Source organism: Sphaerodactylus townsendi, linkage group LG07 (genome assembly GCF_021028975.2).
Source record: "Sphaerodactylus townsendi isolate TG3544 linkage group LG07, MPM_Stown_v2.3, whole genome shotgun sequence".
Classification (NCBI taxonomy): Eukaryota; Metazoa; Chordata; class Lepidosauria; order Squamata; family Sphaerodactylidae; genus Sphaerodactylus; species Sphaerodactylus townsendi.
Genome location: NC_059431.1, coordinates 12,890,589 through 12,911,782, shown reverse-complemented (window position 1 = coordinate 12,911,782; position 21,194 = coordinate 12,890,589). Strand labels below are relative to the sequence as shown.

General features: G+C 71.3%; 1 protein-coding gene across 1 annotated transcript in view; it reads left to right on the top strand.

The window, feature by feature from the left end:
• The window catches only part of LOC125436940 (unconventional myosin-Vb-like), a 100,861-nt gene that overhangs the window by 52,433 nt on the left and 27,234 nt on the right, over nt 1-21,194 (top strand). Inside the window, exons 5-6 of the mRNA XM_048504323.1 lie at nt 12,710-12,819; nt 17,558-17,823. Coding sequence (XP_048360280.1) covers nt 12,710-12,819; nt 17,558-17,823 — 376 coding nt within the window. The remainder of the gene's footprint in view (nt 1-12,709; nt 12,820-17,557; nt 17,824-21,194) is intronic.

The following is a 21,194-nucleotide window of genomic DNA, read 5'->3' as shown; positions in this document are numbered from 1 at the left end:
CACCCCCCCCCCCCCCCACCCCCCCCCCCCCCCACCCCCCCCCCCCCCCACCCCCCCCCCCCCCCACCCCCCCCCCCCCCCACCCCCCCCCCCCCCCACCCCCCCCCCCCCCCACCCCCCCCCCCCCCCACCCCCCCCCCCCCCCACCCCCCCCCCCCCCCACCCCCCCCCCCCCCCACCCCCCCCCCCCCCCACCCCCCCCCCCCCCCACCCCCCCCCCCCCCCACCCCCCCCCCCCCCCACCCCCCCCCCCCCCCACCCCCCCCCCCCCCCACCCCCCCCCCCCCCCACCCCCCCCCCCCCCCACCCCCCCCCCCCCCCACCCCCCCCCCCCCCCACCCCCCCCCCCCCCCACCCCCCCCCCCCCCCACCCCCCCCCCCCCCCACCCCCCCCCCCCCCCACCCCCCCCCCCCCCCACCCCCCCCCCCCCCCACCCCCCCCCCCCCCCACCCCCCCCCCCCCCCACCCCCCCCCCCCCCCACCCCCCCCCCCCCCCACCCCCCCCCCCCCCCACCCCCCCCCCCCCCCACCCCCCCCCCCCCCCACCCCCCCCCCCCCCCACCCCCCCCCCCCCCCACCCCCCCCCCCCCCCACCCCCCCCCCCCCCCACCCCCCCCCCCCCCCACCCCCCCCCCCCCCCACCCCCCCCCCCCCCCACCCCCCCCCCCCCCCACCCCCCCCCCCCCCCACCCCCCCCCCCCCCCACCCCCCCCCCCCCCCACCCCCCCCCCCCCCCACCCCCCCCCCCCCCCACCCCCCCCCCCCCCCACCCCCCCCCCCCCCCACCCCCCCCCCCCCCCACCCCCCCCCCCCCCCACCCCCCCCCCCCCCCACCCCCCCCCCCCCCCACCCCCCCCCCCCCCCACCCCCCCCCCCCCCCACCCCCCCCCCCCCCCACCCCCCCCCCCCCCCACCCCCCCCCCCCCCCACCCCCCCCCCCCCCCACCCCCCCCCCCCCCCACCCCCCCCCCCCCCCACCCCCCCCCCCCCCCACCCCCCCCCCCCCCCACCCCCCCCCCCCCCCACCCCCCCCCCCCCCCACCCCCCCCCCCCCCCACCCCCCCCCCCCCCCACCCCCCCCCCCCCCCACCCCCCCCCCCCCCCACCCCCCCCCCCCCCCACCCCCCCCCCCCCCCACCCCCCCCCCCCCCCACCCCCCCCCCCCCCCACCCCCCCCCCCCCCCACCCCCCCCCCCCCCCACCCCCCCCCCCCCCCACCCCCCCCCCCCCCCACCCCCCCCCCCCCCCACCCCCCCCCCCCCCCACCCCCCCCCCCCCCCACCCCCCCCCCCCCCCACCCCCCCCCCCCCCCACCCCCCCCCCCCCCCACCCCCCCCCCCCCCCACCCCCCCCCCCCCCCACCCCCCCCCCCCCCCACCCCCCCCCCCCCCCACCCCCCCCCCCCCCCACCCCCCCCCCCCCCCACCCCCCCCCCCCCCCACCCCCCCCCCCCCCCACCCCCCCCCCCCCCCACCCCCCCCCCCCCCCACCCCCCCCCCCCCCCACCCCCCCCCCCCCCCACCCCCCCCCCCCCCCACCCCCCCCCCCCCCCACCCCCCCCCCCCCCCACCCCCCCCCCCCCCCACCCCCCCCCCCCCCCACCCCCCCCCCCCCCCACCCCCCCCCCCCCCCACCCCCCCCCCCCCCCACCCCCCCCCCCCCCCACCCCCCCCCCCCCCCACCCCCCCCCCCCCCCACCCCCCCCCCCCCCCACCCCCCCCCCCCCCCACCCCCCCCCCCCCCCACCCCCCCCCCCCCCCACCCCCCCCCCCCCCCACCCCCCCCCCCCCCCACCCCCCCCCCCCCCCACCCCCCCCCCCCCCCACCCCCCCCCCCCCCCACCCCCCCCCCCCCCCACCCCCCCCCCCCCCCACCCCCCCCCCCCCCCACCCCCCCCCCCCCCCACCCCCCCCCCCCCCCACCCCCCCCCCCCCCCACCCCCCCCCCCCCCCACCCCCCCCCCCCCCCACCCCCCCCCCCCCCCACCCCCCCCCCCCCCCACCCCCCCCCCCCCCCACCCCCCCCCCCCCCCACCCCCCCCCCCCCCCACCCCCCCCCCCCCCCACCCCCCCCCCCCCCCACCCCCCCCCCCCCCCACCCCCCCCCCCCCCCACCCCCCCCCCCCCCCACCCCCCCCCCCCCCCACCCCCCCCCCCCCCCACCCCCCCCCCCCCCCACCCCCCCCCCCCCCCACCCCCCCCCCCCCCCACCCCCCCCCCCCCCCACCCCCCCCCCCCCCCACCCCCCCCCCCCCCCACCCCCCCCCCCCCCCACCCCCCCCCCCCCCCACCCCCCCCCCCCCCCACCCCCCCCCCCCCCCACCCCCCCCCCCCCCCACCCCCCCCCCCCCCCACCCCCCCCCCCCCCCACCCCCCCCCCCCCCCACCCCCCCCCCCCCCCACCCCCCCCCCCCCCCACCCCCCCCCCCCCCCACCCCCCCCCCCCCCCACCCCCCCCCCCCCCCACCCCCCCCCCCCCCCACCCCCCCCCCCCCCCACCCCCCCCCCCCCCCACCCCCCCCCCCCCCCACCCCCCCCCCCCCCCACCCCCCCCCCCCCCCACCCCCCCCCCCCCCCACCCCCCCCCCCCCCCACCCCCCCCCCCCCCCACCCCCCCCCCCCCCCACCCCCCCCCCCCCCCACCCCCCCCCCCCCCCACCCCCCCCCCCCCCCACCCCCCCCCCCCCCCACCCCCCCCCCCCCCCACCCCCCCCCCCCCCCACCCCCCCCCCCCCCCACCCCCCCCCCCCCCCACCCCCCCCCCCCCCCACCCCCCCCCCCCCCCACCCCCCCCCCCCCCCACCCCCCCCCCCCCCCACCCCCCCCCCCCCCCACCCCCCCCCCCCCCCACCCCCCCCCCCCCCCACCCCCCCCCCCCCCCACCCCCCCCCCCCCCCACCCCCCCCCCCCCCCACCCCCCCCCCCCCCCACCCCCCCCCCCCCCCACCCCCCCCCCCCCCCACCCCCCCCCCCCCCCACCCCCCCCCCCCCCCACCCCCCCCCCCCCCCACCCCCCCCCCCCCCCACCCCCCCCCCCCCCCACCCCCCCCCCCCCCCACCCCCCCCCCCCCCCACCCCCCCCCCCCCCCACCCCCCCCCCCCCCCACCCCCCCCCCCCCCCACCCCCCCCCCCCCCCACCCCCCCCCCCCCCCACCCCCCCCCCCCCCCACCCCCCCCCCCCCCCACCCCCCCCCCCCCCCACCCCCCCCCCCCCCCACCCCCCCCCCCCCCCACCCCCCCCCCCCCCCACCCCCCCCCCCCCCCACCCCCCCCCCCCCCCACCCCCCCCCCCCCCCACCCCCCCCCCCCCCCACCCCCCCCCCCCCCCACCCCCCCCCCCCCCCACCCCCCCCCCCCCCCACCCCCCCCCCCCCCCACCCCCCCCCCCCCCCACCCCCCCCCCCCCCCACCCCCCCCCCCCCCCACCCCCCCCCCCCCCCACCCCCCCCCCCCCCCACCCCCCCCCCCCCCCACCCCCCCCCCCCCCCACCCCCCCCCCCCCCCACCCCCCCCCCCCCCCACCCCCCCCCCCCCCCACCCCCCCCCCCCCCCACCCCCCCCCCCCCCCACCCCCCCCCCCCCCCACCCCCCCCCCCCCCCACCCCCCCCCCCCCCCACCCCCCCCCCCCCCCACCCCCCCCCCCCCCCACCCCCCCCCCCCCCCACCCCCCCCCCCCCCCACCCCCCCCCCCCCCCACCCCCCCCCCCCCCCACCCCCCCCCCCCCCCACCCCCCCCCCCCCCCACCCCCCCCCCCCCCCACCCCCCCCCCCCCCCACCCCCCCCCCCCCCCACCCCCCCCCCCCCCCACCCCCCCCCCCCCCCACCCCCCCCCCCCCCCACCCCCCCCCCCCCCCACCCCCCCCCCCCCCCACCCCCCCCCCCCCCCACCCCCCCCCCCCCCCACCCCCCCCCCCCCCCACCCCCCCCCCCCCCCACCCCCCCCCCCCCCCACCCCCCCCCCCCCCCACCCCCCCCCCCCCCCACCCCCCCCCCCCCCCACCCCCCCCCCCCCCCACCCCCCCCCCCCCCCACCCCCCCCCCCCCCCACCCCCCCCCCCCCCCACCCCCCCCCCCCCCCACCCCCCCCCCCCCCCACCCCCCCCCCCCCCCACCCCCCCCCCCCCCCACCCCCCCCCCCCCCCACCCCCCCCCCCCCCCACCCCCCCCCCCCCCCACCCCCCCCCCCCCCCACCCCCCCCCCCCCCCACCCCCCCCCCCCCCCACCCCCCCCCCCCCCCACCCCCCCCCCCCCCCACCCCCCCCCCCCCCCACCCCCCCCCCCCCCCACCCCCCCCCCCCCCCACCCCCCCCCCCCCCCACCCCCCCCCCCCCCCACCCCCCCCCCCCCCCACCCCCCCCCCCCCCCACCCCCCCCCCCCCCCACCCCCCCCCCCCCCCACCCCCCCCCCCCCCCACCCCCCCCCCCCCCCACCCCCCCCCCCCCCCACCCCCCCCCCCCCCCACCCCCCCCCCCCCCCACCCCCCCCCCCCCCCACCCCCCCCCCCCCCCACCCCCCCCCCCCCCCACCCCCCCCCCCCCCCACCCCCCCCCCCCCCCACCCCCCCCCCCCCCCACCCCCCCCCCCCCCCACCCCCCCCCCCCCCCACCCCCCCCCCCCCCCACCCCCCCCCCCCCCCACCCCCCCCCCCCCCCACCCCCCCCCCCCCCCACCCCCCCCCCCCCCCACCCCCCCCCCCCCCCACCCCCCCCCCCCCCCACCCCCCCCCCCCCCCACCCCCCCCCCCCCCCACCCCCCCCCCCCCCCACCCCCCCCCCCCCCCACCCCCCCCCCCCCCCACCCCCCCCCCCCCCCACCCCCCCCCCCCCCCACCCCCCCCCCCCCCCACCCCCCCCCCCCCCCACCCCCCCCCCCCCCCACCCCCCCCCCCCCCCACCCCCCCCCCCCCCCACCCCCCCCCCCCCCCACCCCCCCCCCCCCCCACCCCCCCCCCCCCCCACCCCCCCCCCCCCCCACCCCCCCCCCCCCCCACCCCCCCCCCCCCCCACCCCCCCCCCCCCCCACCCCCCCCCCCCCCCACCCCCCCCCCCCCCCACCCCCCCCCCCCCCCACCCCCCCCCCCCCCCACCCCCCCCCCCCCCCACCCCCCCCCCCCCCCACCCCCCCCCCCCCCCACCCCCCCCCCCCCCCACCCCCCCCCCCCCCCACCCCCCCCCCCCCCCACCCCCCCCCCCCCCCACCCCCCCCCCCCCCCACCCCCCCCCCCCCCCACCCCCCCCCCCCCCCACCCCCCCCCCCCCCCACCCCCCCCCCCCCCCACCCCCCCCCCCCCCCACCCCCCCCCCCCCCCACCCCCCCCCCCCCCCACCCCCCCCCCCCCCCACCCCCCCCCCCCCCCACCCCCCCCCCCCCCCACCCCCCCCCCCCCCCACCCCCCCCCCCCCCCACCCCCCCCCCCCCCCACCCCCCCCCCCCCCCACCCCCCCCCCCCCCCACCCCCCCCCCCCCCCACCCCCCCCCCCCCCCACCCCCCCCCCCCCCCACCCCCCCCCCCCCCCACCCCCCCCCCCCCCCACCCCCCCCCCCCCCCACCCCCCCCCCCCCCCACCCCCCCCCCCCCCCACCCCCCCCCCCCCCCACCCCCCCCCCCCCCCACCCCCCCCCCCCCCCACCCCCCCCCCCCCCCACCCCCCCCCCCCCCCACCCCCCCCCCCCCCCACCCCCCCCCCCCCCCACCCCCCCCCCCCCCCACCCCCCCCCCCCCCCACCCCCCCCCCCCCCCACCCCCCCCCCCCCCCACCCCCCCCCCCCCCCACCCCCCCCCCCCCCCACCCCCCCCCCCCCCCACCCCCCCCCCCCCCCACCCCCCCCCCCCCCCACCCCCCCCCCCCCCCACCCCCCCCCCCCCCCACCCCCCCCCCCCCCCACCCCCCCCCCCCCCCACCCCCCCCCCCCCCCACCCCCCCCCCCCCCCACCCCCCCCCCCCCCCACCCCCCCCCCCCCCCACCCCCCCCCCCCCCCACCCCCCCCCCCCCCCACCCCCCCCCCCCCCCACCCCCCCCCCCCCCCACCCCCCCCCCCCCCCACCCCCCCCCCCCCCCACCCCCCCCCCCCCCCACCCCCCCCCCCCCCCACCCCCCCCCCCCCCCACCCCCCCCCCCCCCCACCCCCCCCCCCCCCCACCCCCCCCCCCCCCCACCCCCCCCCCCCCCCACCCCCCCCCCCCCCCACCCCCCCCCCCCCCCACCCCCCCCCCCCCCCACCCCCCCCCCCCCCCACCCCCCCCCCCCCCCACCCCCCCCCCCCCCCACCCCCCCCCCCCCCCACCCCCCCCCCCCCCCACCCCCCCCCCCCCCCACCCCCCCCCCCCCCCACCCCCCCCCCCCCCCACCCCCCCCCCCCCCCACCCCCCCCCCCCCCCACCCCCCCCCCCCCCCACCCCCCCCCCCCCCCACCCCCCCCCCCCCCCACCCCCCCCCCCCCCCACCCCCCCCCCCCCCCACCCCCCCCCCCCCCCACCCCCCCCCCCCCCCACCCCCCCCCCCCCCCACCCCCCCCCCCCCCCACCCCCCCCCCCCCCCACCCCCCCCCCCCCCCACCCCCCCCCCCCCCCACCCCCCCCCCCCCCCACCCCCCCCCCCCCCCACCCCCCCCCCCCCCCACCCCCCCCCCCCCCCACCCCCCCCCCCCCCCACCCCCCCCCCCCCCCACCCCCCCCCCCCCCCACCCCCCCCCCCCCCCACCCCCCCCCCCCCCCACCCCCCCCCCCCCCCACCCCCCCCCCCCCCCACCCCCCCCCCCCCCCACCCCCCCCCCCCCCCACCCCCCCCCCCCCCCACCCCCCCCCCCCCCCACCCCCCCCCCCCCCCACCCCCCCCCCCCCCCACCCCCCCCCCCCCCCACCCCCCCCCCCCCCCACCCCCCCCCCCCCCCACCCCCCCCCCCCCCCACCCCCCCCCCCCCCCACCCCCCCCCCCCCCCACCCCCCCCCCCCCCCACCCCCCCCCCCCCCCACCCCCCCCCCCCCCCACCCCCCCCCCCCCCCACCCCCCCCCCCCCCCACCCCCCCCCCCCCCCACCCCCCCCCCCCCCCACCCCCCCCCCCCCCCACCCCCCCCCCCCCCCACCCCCCCCCCCCCCCACCCCCCCCCCCCCCCACCCCCCCCCCCCCCCACCCCCCCCCCCCCCCACCCCCCCCCCCCCCCACCCCCCCCCCCCCCCACCCCCCCCCCCCCCCACCCCCCCCCCCCCCCACCCCCCCCCCCCCCCACCCCCCCCCCCCCCCACCCCCCCCCCCCCCCACCCCCCCCCCCCCCCACCCCCCCCCCCCCCCACCCCCCCCCCCCCCCACCCCCCCCCCCCCCCACCCCCCCCCCCCCCCACCCCCCCCCCCCCCCACCCCCCCCCCCCCCCACCCCCCCCCCCCCCCACCCCCCCCCCCCCCCACCCCCCCCCCCCCCCACCCCCCCCCCCCCCCACCCCCCCCCCCCCCCACCCCCCCCCCCCCCCACCCCCCCCCCCCCCCACCCCCCCCCCCCCCCACCCCCCCCCCCCCCCACCCCCCCCCCCCCCCACCCCCCCCCCCCCCCACCCCCCCCCCCCCCCACCCCCCCCCCCCCCCACCCCCCCCCCCCCCCACCCCCCCCCCCCCCCACCCCCCCCCCCCCCCACCCCCCCCCCCCCCCACCCCCCCCCCCCCCCACCCCCCCCCCCCCCCACCCCCCCCCCCCCCCACCCCCCCCCCCCCCCACCCCCCCCCCCCCCCACCCCCCCCCCCCCCCACCCCCCCCCCCCCCCACCCCCCCCCCCCCCCACCCCCCCCCCCCCCCACCCCCCCCCCCCCCCACCCCCCCCCCCCCCCACCCCCCCCCCCCCCCACCCCCCCCCCCCCCCACCCCCCCCCCCCCCCACCCCCCCCCCCCCCCACCCCCCCCCCCCCCCACCCCCCCCCCCCCCCACCCCCCCCCCCCCCCACCCCCCCCCCCCCCCACCCCCCCCCCCCCCCACCCCCCCCCCCCCCCACCCCCCCCCCCCCCCACCCCCCCCCCCCCCCACCCCCCCCCCCCCCCACCCCCCCCCCCCCCCACCCCCCCCCCCCCCCACCCCCCCCCCCCCCCACCCCCCCCCCCCCCCACCCCCCCCCCCCCCCACCCCCCCCCCCCCCCACCCCCCCCCCCCCCCACCCCCCCCCCCCCCCACCCCCCCCCCCCCCCACCCCCCCCCCCCCCCACCCCCCCCCCCCCCCACCCCCCCCCCCCCCCACCCCCCCCCCCCCCCACCCCCCCCCCCCCCCACCCCCCCCCCCCCCCACCCCCCCCCCCCCCCACCCCCCCCCCCCCCCACCCCCCCCCCCCCCCACCCCCCCCCCCCCCCACCCCCCCCCCCCCCCACCCCCCCCCCCCCCCACCCCCCCCCCCCCCCACCCCCCCCCCCCCCCACCCCCCCCCCCCCCCACCCCCCCCCCCCCCCACCCCCCCCCCCCCCCACCCCCCCCCCCCCCCACCCCCCCCCCCCCCCACCCCCCCCCCCCCCCACCCCCCCCCCCCCCCACCCCCCCCCCCCCCCACCCCCCCCCCCCCCCACCCCCCCCCCCCCCCACCCCCCCCCCCCCCCACCCCCCCCCCCCCCCACCCCCCCCCCCCCCCACCCCCCCCCCCCCCCACCCCCCCCCCCCCCCACCCCCCCCCCCCCCCACCCCCCCCCCCCCCCACCCCCCCCCCCCCCCACCCCCCCCCCCCCCCACCCCCCCCCCCCCCCACCCCCCCCCCCCCCCACCCCCCCCCCCCCCCACCCCCCCCCCCCCCCACCCCCCCCCCCCCCCACCCCCCCCCCCCCCCACCCCCCCCCCCCCCCACCCCCCCCCCCCCCCACCCCCCCCCCCCCCCACCCCCCCCCCCCCCCACCCCCCCCCCCCCCCACCCCCCCCCCCCCCCACCCCCCCCCCCCCCCACCCCCCCCCCCCCCCACCCCCCCCCCCCCCCACCCCCCCCCCCCCCCACCCCCCCCCCCCCCCACCCCCCCCCCCCCCCACCCCCCCCCCCCCCCACCCCCCCCCCCCCCCACCCCCCCCCCCCCCCACCCCCCCCCCCCCCCACCCCCCCCCCCCCCCACCCCCCCCCCCCCCCACCCCCCCCCCCCCCCACCCCCCCCCCCCCCCACCCCCCCCCCCCCCCACCCCCCCCCCCCCCCACCCCCCCCCCCCCCCACCCCCCCCCCCCCCCACCCCCCCCCCCCCCCACCCCCCCCCCCCCCCACCCCCCCCCCCCCCCACCCCCCCCCCCCCCCACCCCCCCCCCCCCCCACCCCCCCCCCCCCCCACCCCCCCCCCCCCCCACCCCCCCCCCCCCCCACCCCCCCCCCCCCCCACCCCCCCCCCCCCCCACCCCCCCCCCCCCCCACCCCCCCCCCCCCCCACCCCCCCCCCCCCCCACCCCCCCCCCCCCCCACCCCCCCCCCCCCCCACCCCCCCCCCCCCCCACCCCCCCCCCCCCCCACCCCCCCCCCCCCCCACCCCCCCCCCCCCCCACCCCCCCCCCCCCCCACCCCCCCCCCCCCCCACCCCCCCCCCCCCCCACCCCCCCCCCCCCCCACCCCCCCCCCCCCCCACCCCCCCCCCCCCCCACCCCCCCCCCCCCCCACCCCCCCCCCCCCCCACCCCCCCCCCCCCCCACCCCCCCCCCCCCCCACCCCCCCCCCCCCCCACCCCCCCCCCCCCCCACCCCCCCCCCCCCCCACCCCCCCCCCCCCCCACCCCCCCCCCCCCCCACCCCCCCCCCCCCCCACCCCCCCCCCCCCCCACCCCCCCCCCCCCCCACCCCCCCCCCCCCCCACCCCCCCCCCCCCCCACCCCCCCCCCCCCCCACCCCCCCCCCCCCCCACCCCCCCCCCCCCCCACCCCCCCCCCCCCCCACCCCCCCCCCCCCCCACCCCCCCCCCCCCCCACCCCCCCCCCCCCCCACCCCCCCCCCCCCCCACCCCCCCCCCCCCCCACCCCCCCCCCCCCCCACCCCCCCCCCCCCCCACCCCCCCCCCCCCCCACCCCCCCCCCCCCCCACCCCCCCCCCCCCCCACCCCCCCCCCCCCCCACCCCCCCCCCCCCCCACCCCCCCCCCCCCCCACCCCCCCCCCCCCCCACCCCCCCCCCCCCCCACCCCCCCCCCCCCCCACCCCCCCCCCCCCCCACCCCCCCCCCCCCCCACCCCCCCCCCCCCCCACCCCCCCCCCCCCCCACCCCCCCCCCCCCCCACCCCCCCCCCCCCCCACCCCCCCCCCCCCCCACCCCCCCCCCCCCCCACCCCCCCCCCCCCCCACCCCCCCCCCCCCCCACCCCCCCCCCCCCCCACCCCCCCCCCCCCCCACCCCCCCCCCCCCCCACCCCCCCCCCCCCCCACCCCCCCCCCCCCCCACCCCCCCCCCCCCCCACCCCCCCCCCCCCCCACCCCCCCCCCCCCCCACCCCCCCCCCCCCCCACCCCCCCCCCCCCCCACCCCCCCCCCCCCCCACCCCCCCCCCCCCCCACCCCCCCCCCCCCCCACCCCCCCCCCCCCCCACCCCCCCCCCCCCCCACCCCCCCCCCCCCCCACCCCCCCCCCCCCCCACCCCCCCCCCCCCCCACCCCCCCCCCCCCCCACCCCCCCCCCCCCCCACCCCCCCCCCCCCCCACCCCCCCCCCCCCCCACCCCCCCCCCCCCCCACCCCCCCCCCCCCCCACCCCCCCCCCCCCCCACCCCCCCCCCCCCCCACCCCCCCCCCCCCCCACCCCCCCCCCCCCCCACCCCCCCCCCCCCCCACCCCCCCCCCCCCCCACCCCCCCCCCCCCCCACCCCCCCCCCCCCCCACCCCCCCCCCCCCCCACCCCCCCCCCCCCCCACCCCCCCCCCCCCCCACCCCCCCCCCCCCCCACCCCCCCCCCCCCCCACCCCCCCCCCCCCCCACCCCCCCCCCCCCCCACCCCCCCCCCCCCCCACCCCCCCCCCCCCCCACCCCCCCCCCCCCCCACCCCCCCCCCCCCCCACCCCCCCCCCCCCCCACCCCCCCCCACTGATGGGAATTGTAGTCCATAACATCTGGAGTGCCAAAGGTTCACCACCACAGGCATAGGGCAGATCCTCGTGCTGTGGGGACAGTGCTACCAAAGGAACATTTCAGAAAACTGCACTGCCATTCAGATCTTCCAATAATCACTCAGAAGTGGAACAAAACCCCTACCCCAGTGGTGGTGAACCTTTGGCACTCCAGATGTTATGGACTACAATTCCCATCAGGCACCGCCAATTGGCCATGCTGGCAGGGCCTGATGGGAATTGTAGTCCATAGCATCTGGAGTGCCAAAGGTTCGCCACCACTGCCCTACCCAATCCTGCCTGCTTCCTCAAAAGCCATAGCAGGGAGCCCTGCTCTAAGGTGCTACTGGACTGGACTCAGATCTAGCTCATGGAGAATATGTAAGTGATCCTGTCATCTCTCATACTGGTGGCTATGTGAGTATTTTGGTCCTCAGAGTACAGAACCAGTGTTAGGTCTCGGAACCTGAAGCCAATAAACAGACTCTGAATTAGTAATCAGCAGTGTTTATTGATGAGGTATTTAAACACCATCCTTGACATTTGAGGTCCTATATATTCCCCAAGGTTCCCCCCTCCCAACTTCCCAGAGGCAACCTCTGGAACCAAGACAGCCCCAAGGTCAGCAACAGATAGTAGAAGAGCCACCTGGTCTCCTGCCCACAACAAGATAACAGTTGTAACTCTTTTCTTACGGGTCAGGCGATGCAGGGGAGGCCTAGTTTGCGAAAAAGCATGGAAAGCCATAAAGCACAGGTCAAGGAAAAAAATGCACAGATGGCAGTGATTACATGTAACAGGCTGGTTACATATATCAAAAGAGGTATTGAATGGTTACATATGGTTATATGGTTACATGAATCCAGGAATGCACCCCTTTCACTCAGATAAGCATCCTCCTGACAACCAGCTACTTGCTGTGGCTCTCCGGATCAATTAGTTCAGCCCCTTTTCATGGTCGCTCCAAAAAGCTATCTGTTTAAGCATTTTTTAGCATTTGGAAAAACCTTTGTTATTTAGAAGCAAGTCATCAATTCTTGAGTTACATTTTCAAAAAAATGAGATCATAATGAATAGTTTAAAATCACTGGCAATTTCTTGCTTGTCAGTTTGAAACATTTATAGAACTTTGGTCGTATAAAGGTTGAAATAGTTTTGCTGAAGAGTTCTTTGGGCATAAACAGAGTCCAAAACATAAGAGATGGACCAGAAGTGCTAATCTAAATCCACACATGGGAACTGTGTGTACTAAAACTTTTTTAAAAATGCTTTTAAAAAGCTGGATTCTACACCTGTATTAGATGTATCGGTGCTGTTGATCTTGCTCAGTTTTCACCAGTTTGCAATATTTTGGTCGCCCTAATCATAAACAGGGCAAAAGAACTGAAAAACTCACACACTCACACACACTCTCTCTCTCTCTCTCACACACACGCACGCACGCACGCACGCACGCACGCACGCACGCACGCACGCACACCCTGCCCCTGGTACTGAGATTTGTATAGGCATTTTTATAGCCCCAAGGGATTACAGACTTGATTGTCTTCTGGTTTGAAGCATGGAACTGAGATGCTCAGAGCAGGAACAGATTTCAGCCCCCGTGGCTGGTTTCCCAGCGTGTCCAAGCAACTCTCTGCATATTGCCATTTTGAACTTTGAATATCGATTGTTTCTTTCAGGTGTGAAGGAATCCCATCAGATTGCCATTTTTAAGATACTGGCCGCCATCTTGCACCTGGGCAACTTGGACATTCAACCAGAACGTGATGGAGAGTCCTGCACAATATCGGTAATGCCCTTGGTGGTGTGTTGCAAACTCCAGGTTGCGAAATTCCTGGAGATTGTGGGTGGGGGGTGGGGGGGTCAGTGACTGGGAAGGGCGGAGTTTGACAAGGGGTTCATCAGGGATACCGTGCCGGCGGGAGGGCGCCGCTTTTGGCCCCTCCAGTTTCCCGTTCACCTACCTCTCTTCCTTGCGCAGCTCTGGACGGCTGGAGGGACACACCCATGCTGCCCTCCGACCCCCGGAGGTTAGAGGGCAGCGTGGGCGTGTCCCTCCAGCCATCCAGAGCTACGCAGGGAGGAGAGGTAAGTGAATGGGATGACCCGCTGGCGGCTCCATGCAAAGCCGCCTCTGCGGAACGCAGCAGGCTTGGCGCTGCTCACACGAGACGGTGCGGATGGCCTCGTGCGTCCACCAGCATGAATTATGCCAGTGGAGAGCCGTTTCCTTCTGCTATGCAGAAACGGCCTGAAGCACACACTTGGTCCCTTTTGCCCAGACTTCCTCTTTAAAGGCACCCAGAATCTGCCTCACCTGAGGCAGCCGTGTACCTCTGGTTGAGATGAAGCAATTATTGGGAAGCGTTCCCCAGTGAGTCCCCAGAAAGAGAATTTGTTCTAGAGCCACCTGTCGGCAACCTTCCAGCTGTATTAATTCCAGCTGTATTAATGCTATGGTGATGTTTCCGGTAAATCTATTGATCCTATCAGCAATTGTCGGGTCCCTTTCAGAGCAGTTTTATTTTTTAATTAAGATACGAAGCTGTGCTTTGGCGAAACGCTGGACACTGGGTTGCCCCGGAGGATCGTTACCGTGGATTGTTTTAATTTCCAGGGATTTAGACAAATTCGGATGGGCAAACTAAAACAAATCAGTTCTCCTGAGGCTAAGTTGCGTCTTCTAAATGGTTTTTGGCATCATTTTAATTAAAATGTAAGCTTAACTGCATGGTGCCGGAACTGTCTGCTGTTTAATGAGCAATGAGACAACTCCGTGCAACCAGACAAGAAGAGAAGAGAAGAGAAAGGGCGTGGTCCTTACCACTCAGTTGGATCTTGGTTTGCGTGTATATGTCCCGAGCTGCAGGCTATATGGGTCAGTGAGGCATCTGGAAGGGTTGGTGCTGAGGCTGGCTCCTAGTCTATGTGTCTCATGGATGGTCAAAGTTGGCTTGGTCTTGTCTTATTTCAGAAGCTAAGCAGGGTCGGCCCTGGTGAGTACTTGGATGGGAGACCACTGTGGAAGTGCGGGGTTGCTACGCACAAGCAGGCAACGGCAAACTGCCTCTGCTCATCTCTTGCCTTGAAAACCCCATGAGGGTTTGCCATAAATCATCTGGACAGCGCTCTTCCCCGCTTTCCACAACTGTTCTGCATCAAATGACACCCCCCCCCCCCCATTATCATACACTGGATATCAGGGAAAGTTTTTGGTACCCCTTCCTCTCCACTTTTTGTATTAAATGAAAGATGGTGAGGCATTGTGGGCCGTTTGATCCAACTCTGTACTAGAATTCCAAAACTCAGGTGTCTCCTGGGTAACTGATACAGTTTTCAAATGACTGTTGGAATTAAGAAGAGGAAGAAGATGATGATTTTGGATTTATACCCCGCCTTCAGAGGTGGGATCCAGCAGGTTCTCACCAGTTCCCGAGAGTGGGTTACTATTTATTTGTGTGTGCCGAGAGGGGGTTACTAATTGGGTCTGCTTTTCCGTTAGAAATTCCATTAGGTCCAAAAATCATAAAGTCCTGTTGTTTCCTATGTGACTGGTTAGCGAAGGTAGAAAATGGGATAATTCTCCCTCTTGGGCTGTTTTAAAAACATGTTTTAGAAATATGGTAAAGTTCCTTGTTTAAGGAAAGTATCCTTCTTTTGATTTCTAGAAACATAATTAAGTATTTGAAAGTATTAAGTATTTGACAGGCAGTCAATTAGAGGAGAAGTAGTTGTTTCTGTTGGCAGTAGACGATAGGACTTGCTATATAATGAGTTTAAATTATGGACAGACAGATACCAGCTGGAAATTAGGACCTTTTTTTTACAGTAAGTGTTTTTTACAGTAACAGATAAATTATTAATGCCCTGTCCCCGGAATGCCCGGCCACGCCGCCGTCGTGCCCCGCCCAGCCCCATTGGCGCTACGCCACTGTTTGAATCCCACCACCATGGGTACCTGTTACTAAAATGTTTGGATCCCACCACTGCCCACCTTTCTCTCCTGTAAGGAGACTCAGAGTGCCCTACAAGCTCCTTTCCCTTCCTCTCCTCACAACAGACACCATGTGAGTTGATGGGGCTGAGAGAGTTCAGAGAGAACTGTGACTAGCCCAAGGTCACCCAGCAGGAATGTAGGAGTGTGGAAACACATCTGGTTCAGAAAGGTGGGATATAAATCCAAACTCCTCCCTCCCTCTCTCCCTCTTCCTCCCTCCCTCCCTCTCCATCCCTCCCTCCCTCTCCCTCCCTCTCCCTCCCCCTCTCCCTCTTCCCTCCCCTTTTCTACATCTTGATTGAAATATCTGCTGCTTGCAAATTGTGCAAGTTTTAAGCTGTCTTTCCATTGTTGATAAACCAAGGAAAAGGAGTCACCTGCGATGACTACCGCTGGTTTTCAAATAAGAGTCTAAATTAGGTGTCCCCAACATGATGCCCGTAGTGCCCACCAAGCGTTTTTAGAAAATGGGTAGTGCCAAGTAGAGTTTTTGCCCTGTTGGATGGCTGATAGACTGTGCACATTTTTGTAATAGCGGCTCCAGCAGAAGCTTTCACCATAGCATAAGGATCTTACCTTCAGTCATGCGGTGAATCCACGTGTACGCAAGGCAATATTTTTGAGCATGTTCATTTTAAAAGGCATTCTATTAAACACAGCTTCTGTTTGAAATATTGAGGAGTTAGTTACGCATGACCTCCTTCCCCTACATTTTAGCACTGTCTCCTACAGCATCTATTTTGTGGTTGCACACAACACCTTGCACCAGAATTCCAAAGGTGCCCGCAGATTAGAAAAGGCCGGTCCCCCTGGTCTGGATGTTGCACTTTGCTGTAGCATTTGACATCTAAGTGGCTTCTCTTGTACCTTCCAACCATGTCATTGAATACAGTTCACGATATGACTGGAGTCAGCTGCGTCGTGCATTTCCCCACCTGTGATTCTCATTAACGGTGGTCACCAGTGGGAAATCTGCCACACGATGATAGCGATTTGTACTAGATCATACGACTGAGCTTTGGGAAATTCCCCATTGAGTGCCCTGAAAATTAGCAGCATGTGACGCATCCGATCGGTAGATAAATAGTGTTTTTTGAGATTCCCAAAGAGCCAGCGTGGTGTAGTGGTTAAGAGCAGGTGCACTCTAATCTAGAGAACGGGGTTTGATTCCCTGCTCTGCCACTTGAGCTGTGGAGGCTTATCTGGTGAATTGTCCGGTGAATCCCAACACATGCCAGCTGGGTGACCTTGGGCTAGTCACAGTTCTTTGGAGCTCTCTCAGCCCCACCCATCTCACAGGGTGTTTGTTGTAAGGAGAGAAGGGAAAGGAGATTATAAGCCCCTTTGAGTCTCCTACAGGAGAGAAAGGGGGGATATAAATCCAAACTCCTCCTCCTCCTTCTCCTCCTCCTCCTTCTATACAAGTGGTGGCGAACCTTTGGCACTCCAGATGTTGTGGACTACAATTCCCATCAGCCCCTGCCAGCATGACCAATTGGCCATGCTGGCAGGGCCCGATTGGAATTGTAGTCCATAACATCTGGAGTGCCAAAGGTTCGCCACCACGGTTCTATACTGTGCCCAGCTTATTATGATAAATTAGAACTTCTTCTGTGCTATTCTTGAGCTTGTAATGCAGAAAAAGGGGGGAAAGAATGAGAACAAAGCACAGATTTCATCTAGATCACAGGTGTCAAACTATGGCCCTCCAGATGTTATTGACTACAATTCCCATGAGCCCTACCACCTGGCCATGCTGGCAGGGGATGATGGGAATTGTAGTCCATGAACATCTGGAGGGCCGTAGTTTGAAGATCCCTGATCTAGATCCTAAGAAGCTGCCCACAGTGTTGGCTAAGCTGTGGCGTAGTGGTTAAGAGCAGGTGCATTCTAATCTGGAGGAACCGGGTTTGATTCCCCGCTCTGCCACTTGAGCTGTGGAGGCTTATCTGGGGAATTCAGATTAGCCTGTGCACTCCCAACACATGCCGGCTGGGTGACCTTGGGCTAGTCACAGCTCTATGGCGCTCTCTCAGCCCCACCTACCTCACAGGGTGGTTGTTGTGAAGGGGGAAGGGCAAGGAGTTTGTAACTGAGTCTCCTACAGGGGGGATATAAATCCAAACTACTCCTCCTCCTCCTCCTCCTCCTCCTCCTCCTCCTCCTCCTCCTCCTCCTCCTCCTCCTCCTCCTCTTCTTCTTCTTCTTCTTCTTCTTCTTCTTCTTCTTCTTCTTCTTCTTCTTCTTCTTCTTCTTCTTCTTCTTCTTCTTCTTCTTCTTCTTCTTCTTCTTCTTCTTCTTCTTCTTCTTCTTCTTCCATACTGTGCCCAGCTTATTATGATAAATTAGAACTACACCGACGGCCAGCACGATAGCGCCAGTGGCCATTTTGAAATTGAGCTCTATCTCTGAAACTCAAAAGCCCCTCCCCTTCCACTCCCTCCCCACAGGGTCAGTCAGAAGCGGGAGCGTTTTCTTGTCATCTGGCTGCATGCATTTGCTGAATCGGATGTCTTTCTTTATGTCCTAGAAACAGGATGAACACCTGCGTAATTTTTGCAGATTGCTGGGCGTGGAGCACAGCCAGATGGAGCATTGGCTGTGCCATCGGAAGCTGGTCACCACTTCGGAGACCTACATCAAGCCCATGTCGGCCCAGCAGGTGGTGAACGCCAGGAACGCGCTGGCCAAGCACATTTACGCCCAGCTGTTCAACTGGATCGTGCAGCACGTCAACAAGGCCCTGTACACGCCAGTGAAGCAACACTCCTTCATCGGGGTCCTGGATATTTACGGGTAGGGAGAAAGTACTTTTTTGGAGTGTTTGGTGTTCTGGACTTTGGAGCTTTGTGGTTAGTTGTACAACTGATTGTGCGGAAGGGTAAAACTTGTGCTTAGCAGGTCGTGAACACTATCACAAGAGTTAGCACGTTCAAACGCTGCACATTCCGGCCTCAGTAATGCCAAAAGCTATGATGTGGTGGTTCACAGCGATTTGGACTCTAATCTGGTGAACCAGTTTTTTCCCCCCATTCCTCCACACGAGCGGTGGATTCTAATCTTGTAAACCAGGTTTAATTCTCACTGAAACTGAGGCTACCTGATTTCCATCTTTTTTATCGTGGTTGGGCCTGATTTTCTGATCCCATCGTGGGCCCTGCCTACTCCCTTCCTTTCTTTTAGCCTTTAGATCGGGCGCCTGTTTTAAACAACTTCTGTTTTAAATAACCTTTGTTGTTTTAATCTATATTCATTGCTCGTAACTGCTGCATAGCTTTTAATGGGTTTAAGTTTTATGTTGTTTTGATTTGCTGTCTGGTAGAACAGCCATACTGTGAGCCGCCTCGAGCCCTTCGGGGATGAGGCGGCCTATAAGCTTAATTAATTGATTGACTGACTGACAGACAGACAGACAGACAGACAGACAGACAGACAGACAGACAGACAGACAGACAGACAGACAGACAGACAGATAGATAGACTGATAAATAGATAGACAGACTGACAGACTGACAGACAGACAGACAGACAGACAGACAGACAGACAGACAGACAGACAGACAGACAGATAGATAGATAGACAGATAGATAGATAGATAGATAGATAGATAGATAGATAGATAGATAGATAGATAGATAGATAGATAGATAGATAAAATACTTCTGCACCTGAGTGGCCCCTAATCTGGTGAACCCAGTTTGTTTTCCCCATTTCTGGACAAGAAGTCTGCTGGGTGACCCTGTGAGCCGTTTTGAGACTCCTTAAAGGTGAGGAAAAATGGGCCATACAGGTCAGGGCAAGAAACATTGGGCCATACAGGTCAGGTTTAAAACATTGTTCCTGCATTACAGACCACAGGGAATGGGTTGCTCTCCTGATTGGGCAAGTCAAGAGTTGAATGAAGGGCTTTTCTCCTCACGTCTTTCAAACAGAGAGGTTTCACACCGCCTAATCTTGTTTTGCTTCCCGGAGATGCCGGGAATTGAACCCGGAATCTTCCACGGCCCTGAGCCACGGGCCTACCCCACATATCGAGGAGTGGCATGCCAAAGGTCTTTGTGACCAGAACGTTCAATTAGTGGGAACGAGGCAGGGAAGCGTAGGCCAGTCCAAGAGACTGAAATCAGGGACTTGCGTTTGATGGCAATATCCATAAAAGAATAAATTAGATATGAAAGTGTCTGTTAATGCAGCCTCCCCCCGCCCCCCTTCTTGCTCATTCATTGGCGATGCTGTCAAGGGTTGTGTGGGGGAGGTAGCCCTTTTTTTAAAAAAAAAAGCCGATCCAAAATGACATTTAATTGATCAAAGAGGACACTGCGGTTTAAGCGGCTTTGCTAGCAGGGTGTCAGAAATAGGATCTTTATTAGTGAAAGAGCGTTATCTGTTAGGGAGGAAACGGTTGGGAAGAAGAAGAAGAGTTTGGATTTATATCCCCCCTTTCTCTTCTGTAAGGAGACTCAAAGGGGTTTACAGTCTCCTTTCCCTTCCCCCACCCCTCCACAGCAAACACCCTGTGAGGTGGGTGAGACTGAGAGAGCTCCGAAGAACTGTGACTAGCCCAAGGTCACCCAGCTGGTGTGTGTGTTGGAGGGCACAAGCTAATCTGATTCTCCACATAAGCCTCCACAGCTCAAATGGCAGAGCCGGGAATCAAACCCGGTTCCCCAGATTAGAGTGCACCTGCTCTTAACCACTATGCCACTGCTTCTCCTCTGGCAACACTGCTGCCAGTGTTGACTAGTTTTTCTGTTCTTGTTTTTTTTTATGTTTCTATATCAGAGGCTCTGCTTTGAGAGTGTGGAATCAGAGTGGGGGAATTCAACAGGTATAGCTGCTGCTTCCCTCCCCTGAGGCGAGACCCCGCACCCCCCTTGCCCTGAATCATCCGACACAATTCATACACATTAGCATAAAATAGCAAAAAGCAGAAGCATTAGCATAAAATGGCAAATTAGCAAAAAGCATTAATTAGCAAATAGCATCAACATTCCCCCAAGCAGAATAAGGGTGCCTCAGAAAGATTATTGTTTCTACAGGCAATTTCAGGTGATTCCCCACTCTGCCACTTGAGCTGTGGAGGCTTATCTGGGGAATCAGATTAGCTTGTGCACTCCAACACACATGCCAACTGGGTGACCTTGGGCTAGTCACAGCTTTTCGGAGCTCTCTCAGCCCCACCCACCTCACAGTGTGTTTGTTGTGAAGGGGGGAAGGGCAAGGAGATTGTGAGCCCCTTTGTGTCTCCTACAGGAGAGAAAAGGGGGATATAAATCCAAACTCTTCTTCTTCTTCTCTTCTTCTTCTAACCCTGTTCCCTCACCGTGTCTTATAGCACATCTGGCCTTCCCCTTTTTGGAAGATTTTTTTCCCCTTGTGTCATGTTGAATAGCTATAAGTACCTCTAGATGAAAATGGTCAGTCAAGCCAAACACCTCAGAGGAAAGCAAACCCACCCCTCAAGATGTCTGGCCAGTTGGACTGAAAAAGAATTTCTTTCCTATCCAATCGTACCAATCGACAAGACCATCCTAAACCTTCCACCAAGCATCTTCCAGCTCTGTAAACACTTGTAGCAAAGCCAGAGCAACAGATTCTAATCTGGAGCTCTTGAGTTCGATTCCCTGCTCCTGCACATGAAGCCTGCTGGGTGACCTTGGGCTAGTCACAGTTGTCAAGGAACTCTCAACCCCACCTGCTTTAGAAGGTGTCTGTTGTGGGAGAGGAAGGGAAGGCAGTTGTCAGTTGCTTTGAGACATCCTTCAGTTTAGAACAGTGGGGTCTAAAAATCAACTCTTCTTCAAAGCGCCTCGTGAAATGTGCCCGGTATATCTAAGGCACGTTAACGTTTTGTGCTGTTGCTGAACCATGAGATGGGAATATTTTATTTGAGTGTCTCTTTTGGCTCTGCTTAGCAAGTGGATGCAGGAAAAGGGCATCTGACTGAATACCAGAGATCCCACTGAAAATTTTATCATGAGTCAGATAGACTTTCGTCTGCATCCCTGTTTGCTGCATTACCATAAACAGCAGAGAGCAACAGGGAGTATCAGACTGTGGCTGGAACATGGGTTGAATTGATCTCTGCCTCCAGTTAGAAAGTACAGTAGTTATTTGGCAACATAATTGTTTGCTTAACTAACTTGACCCCACACTAATGTAACAG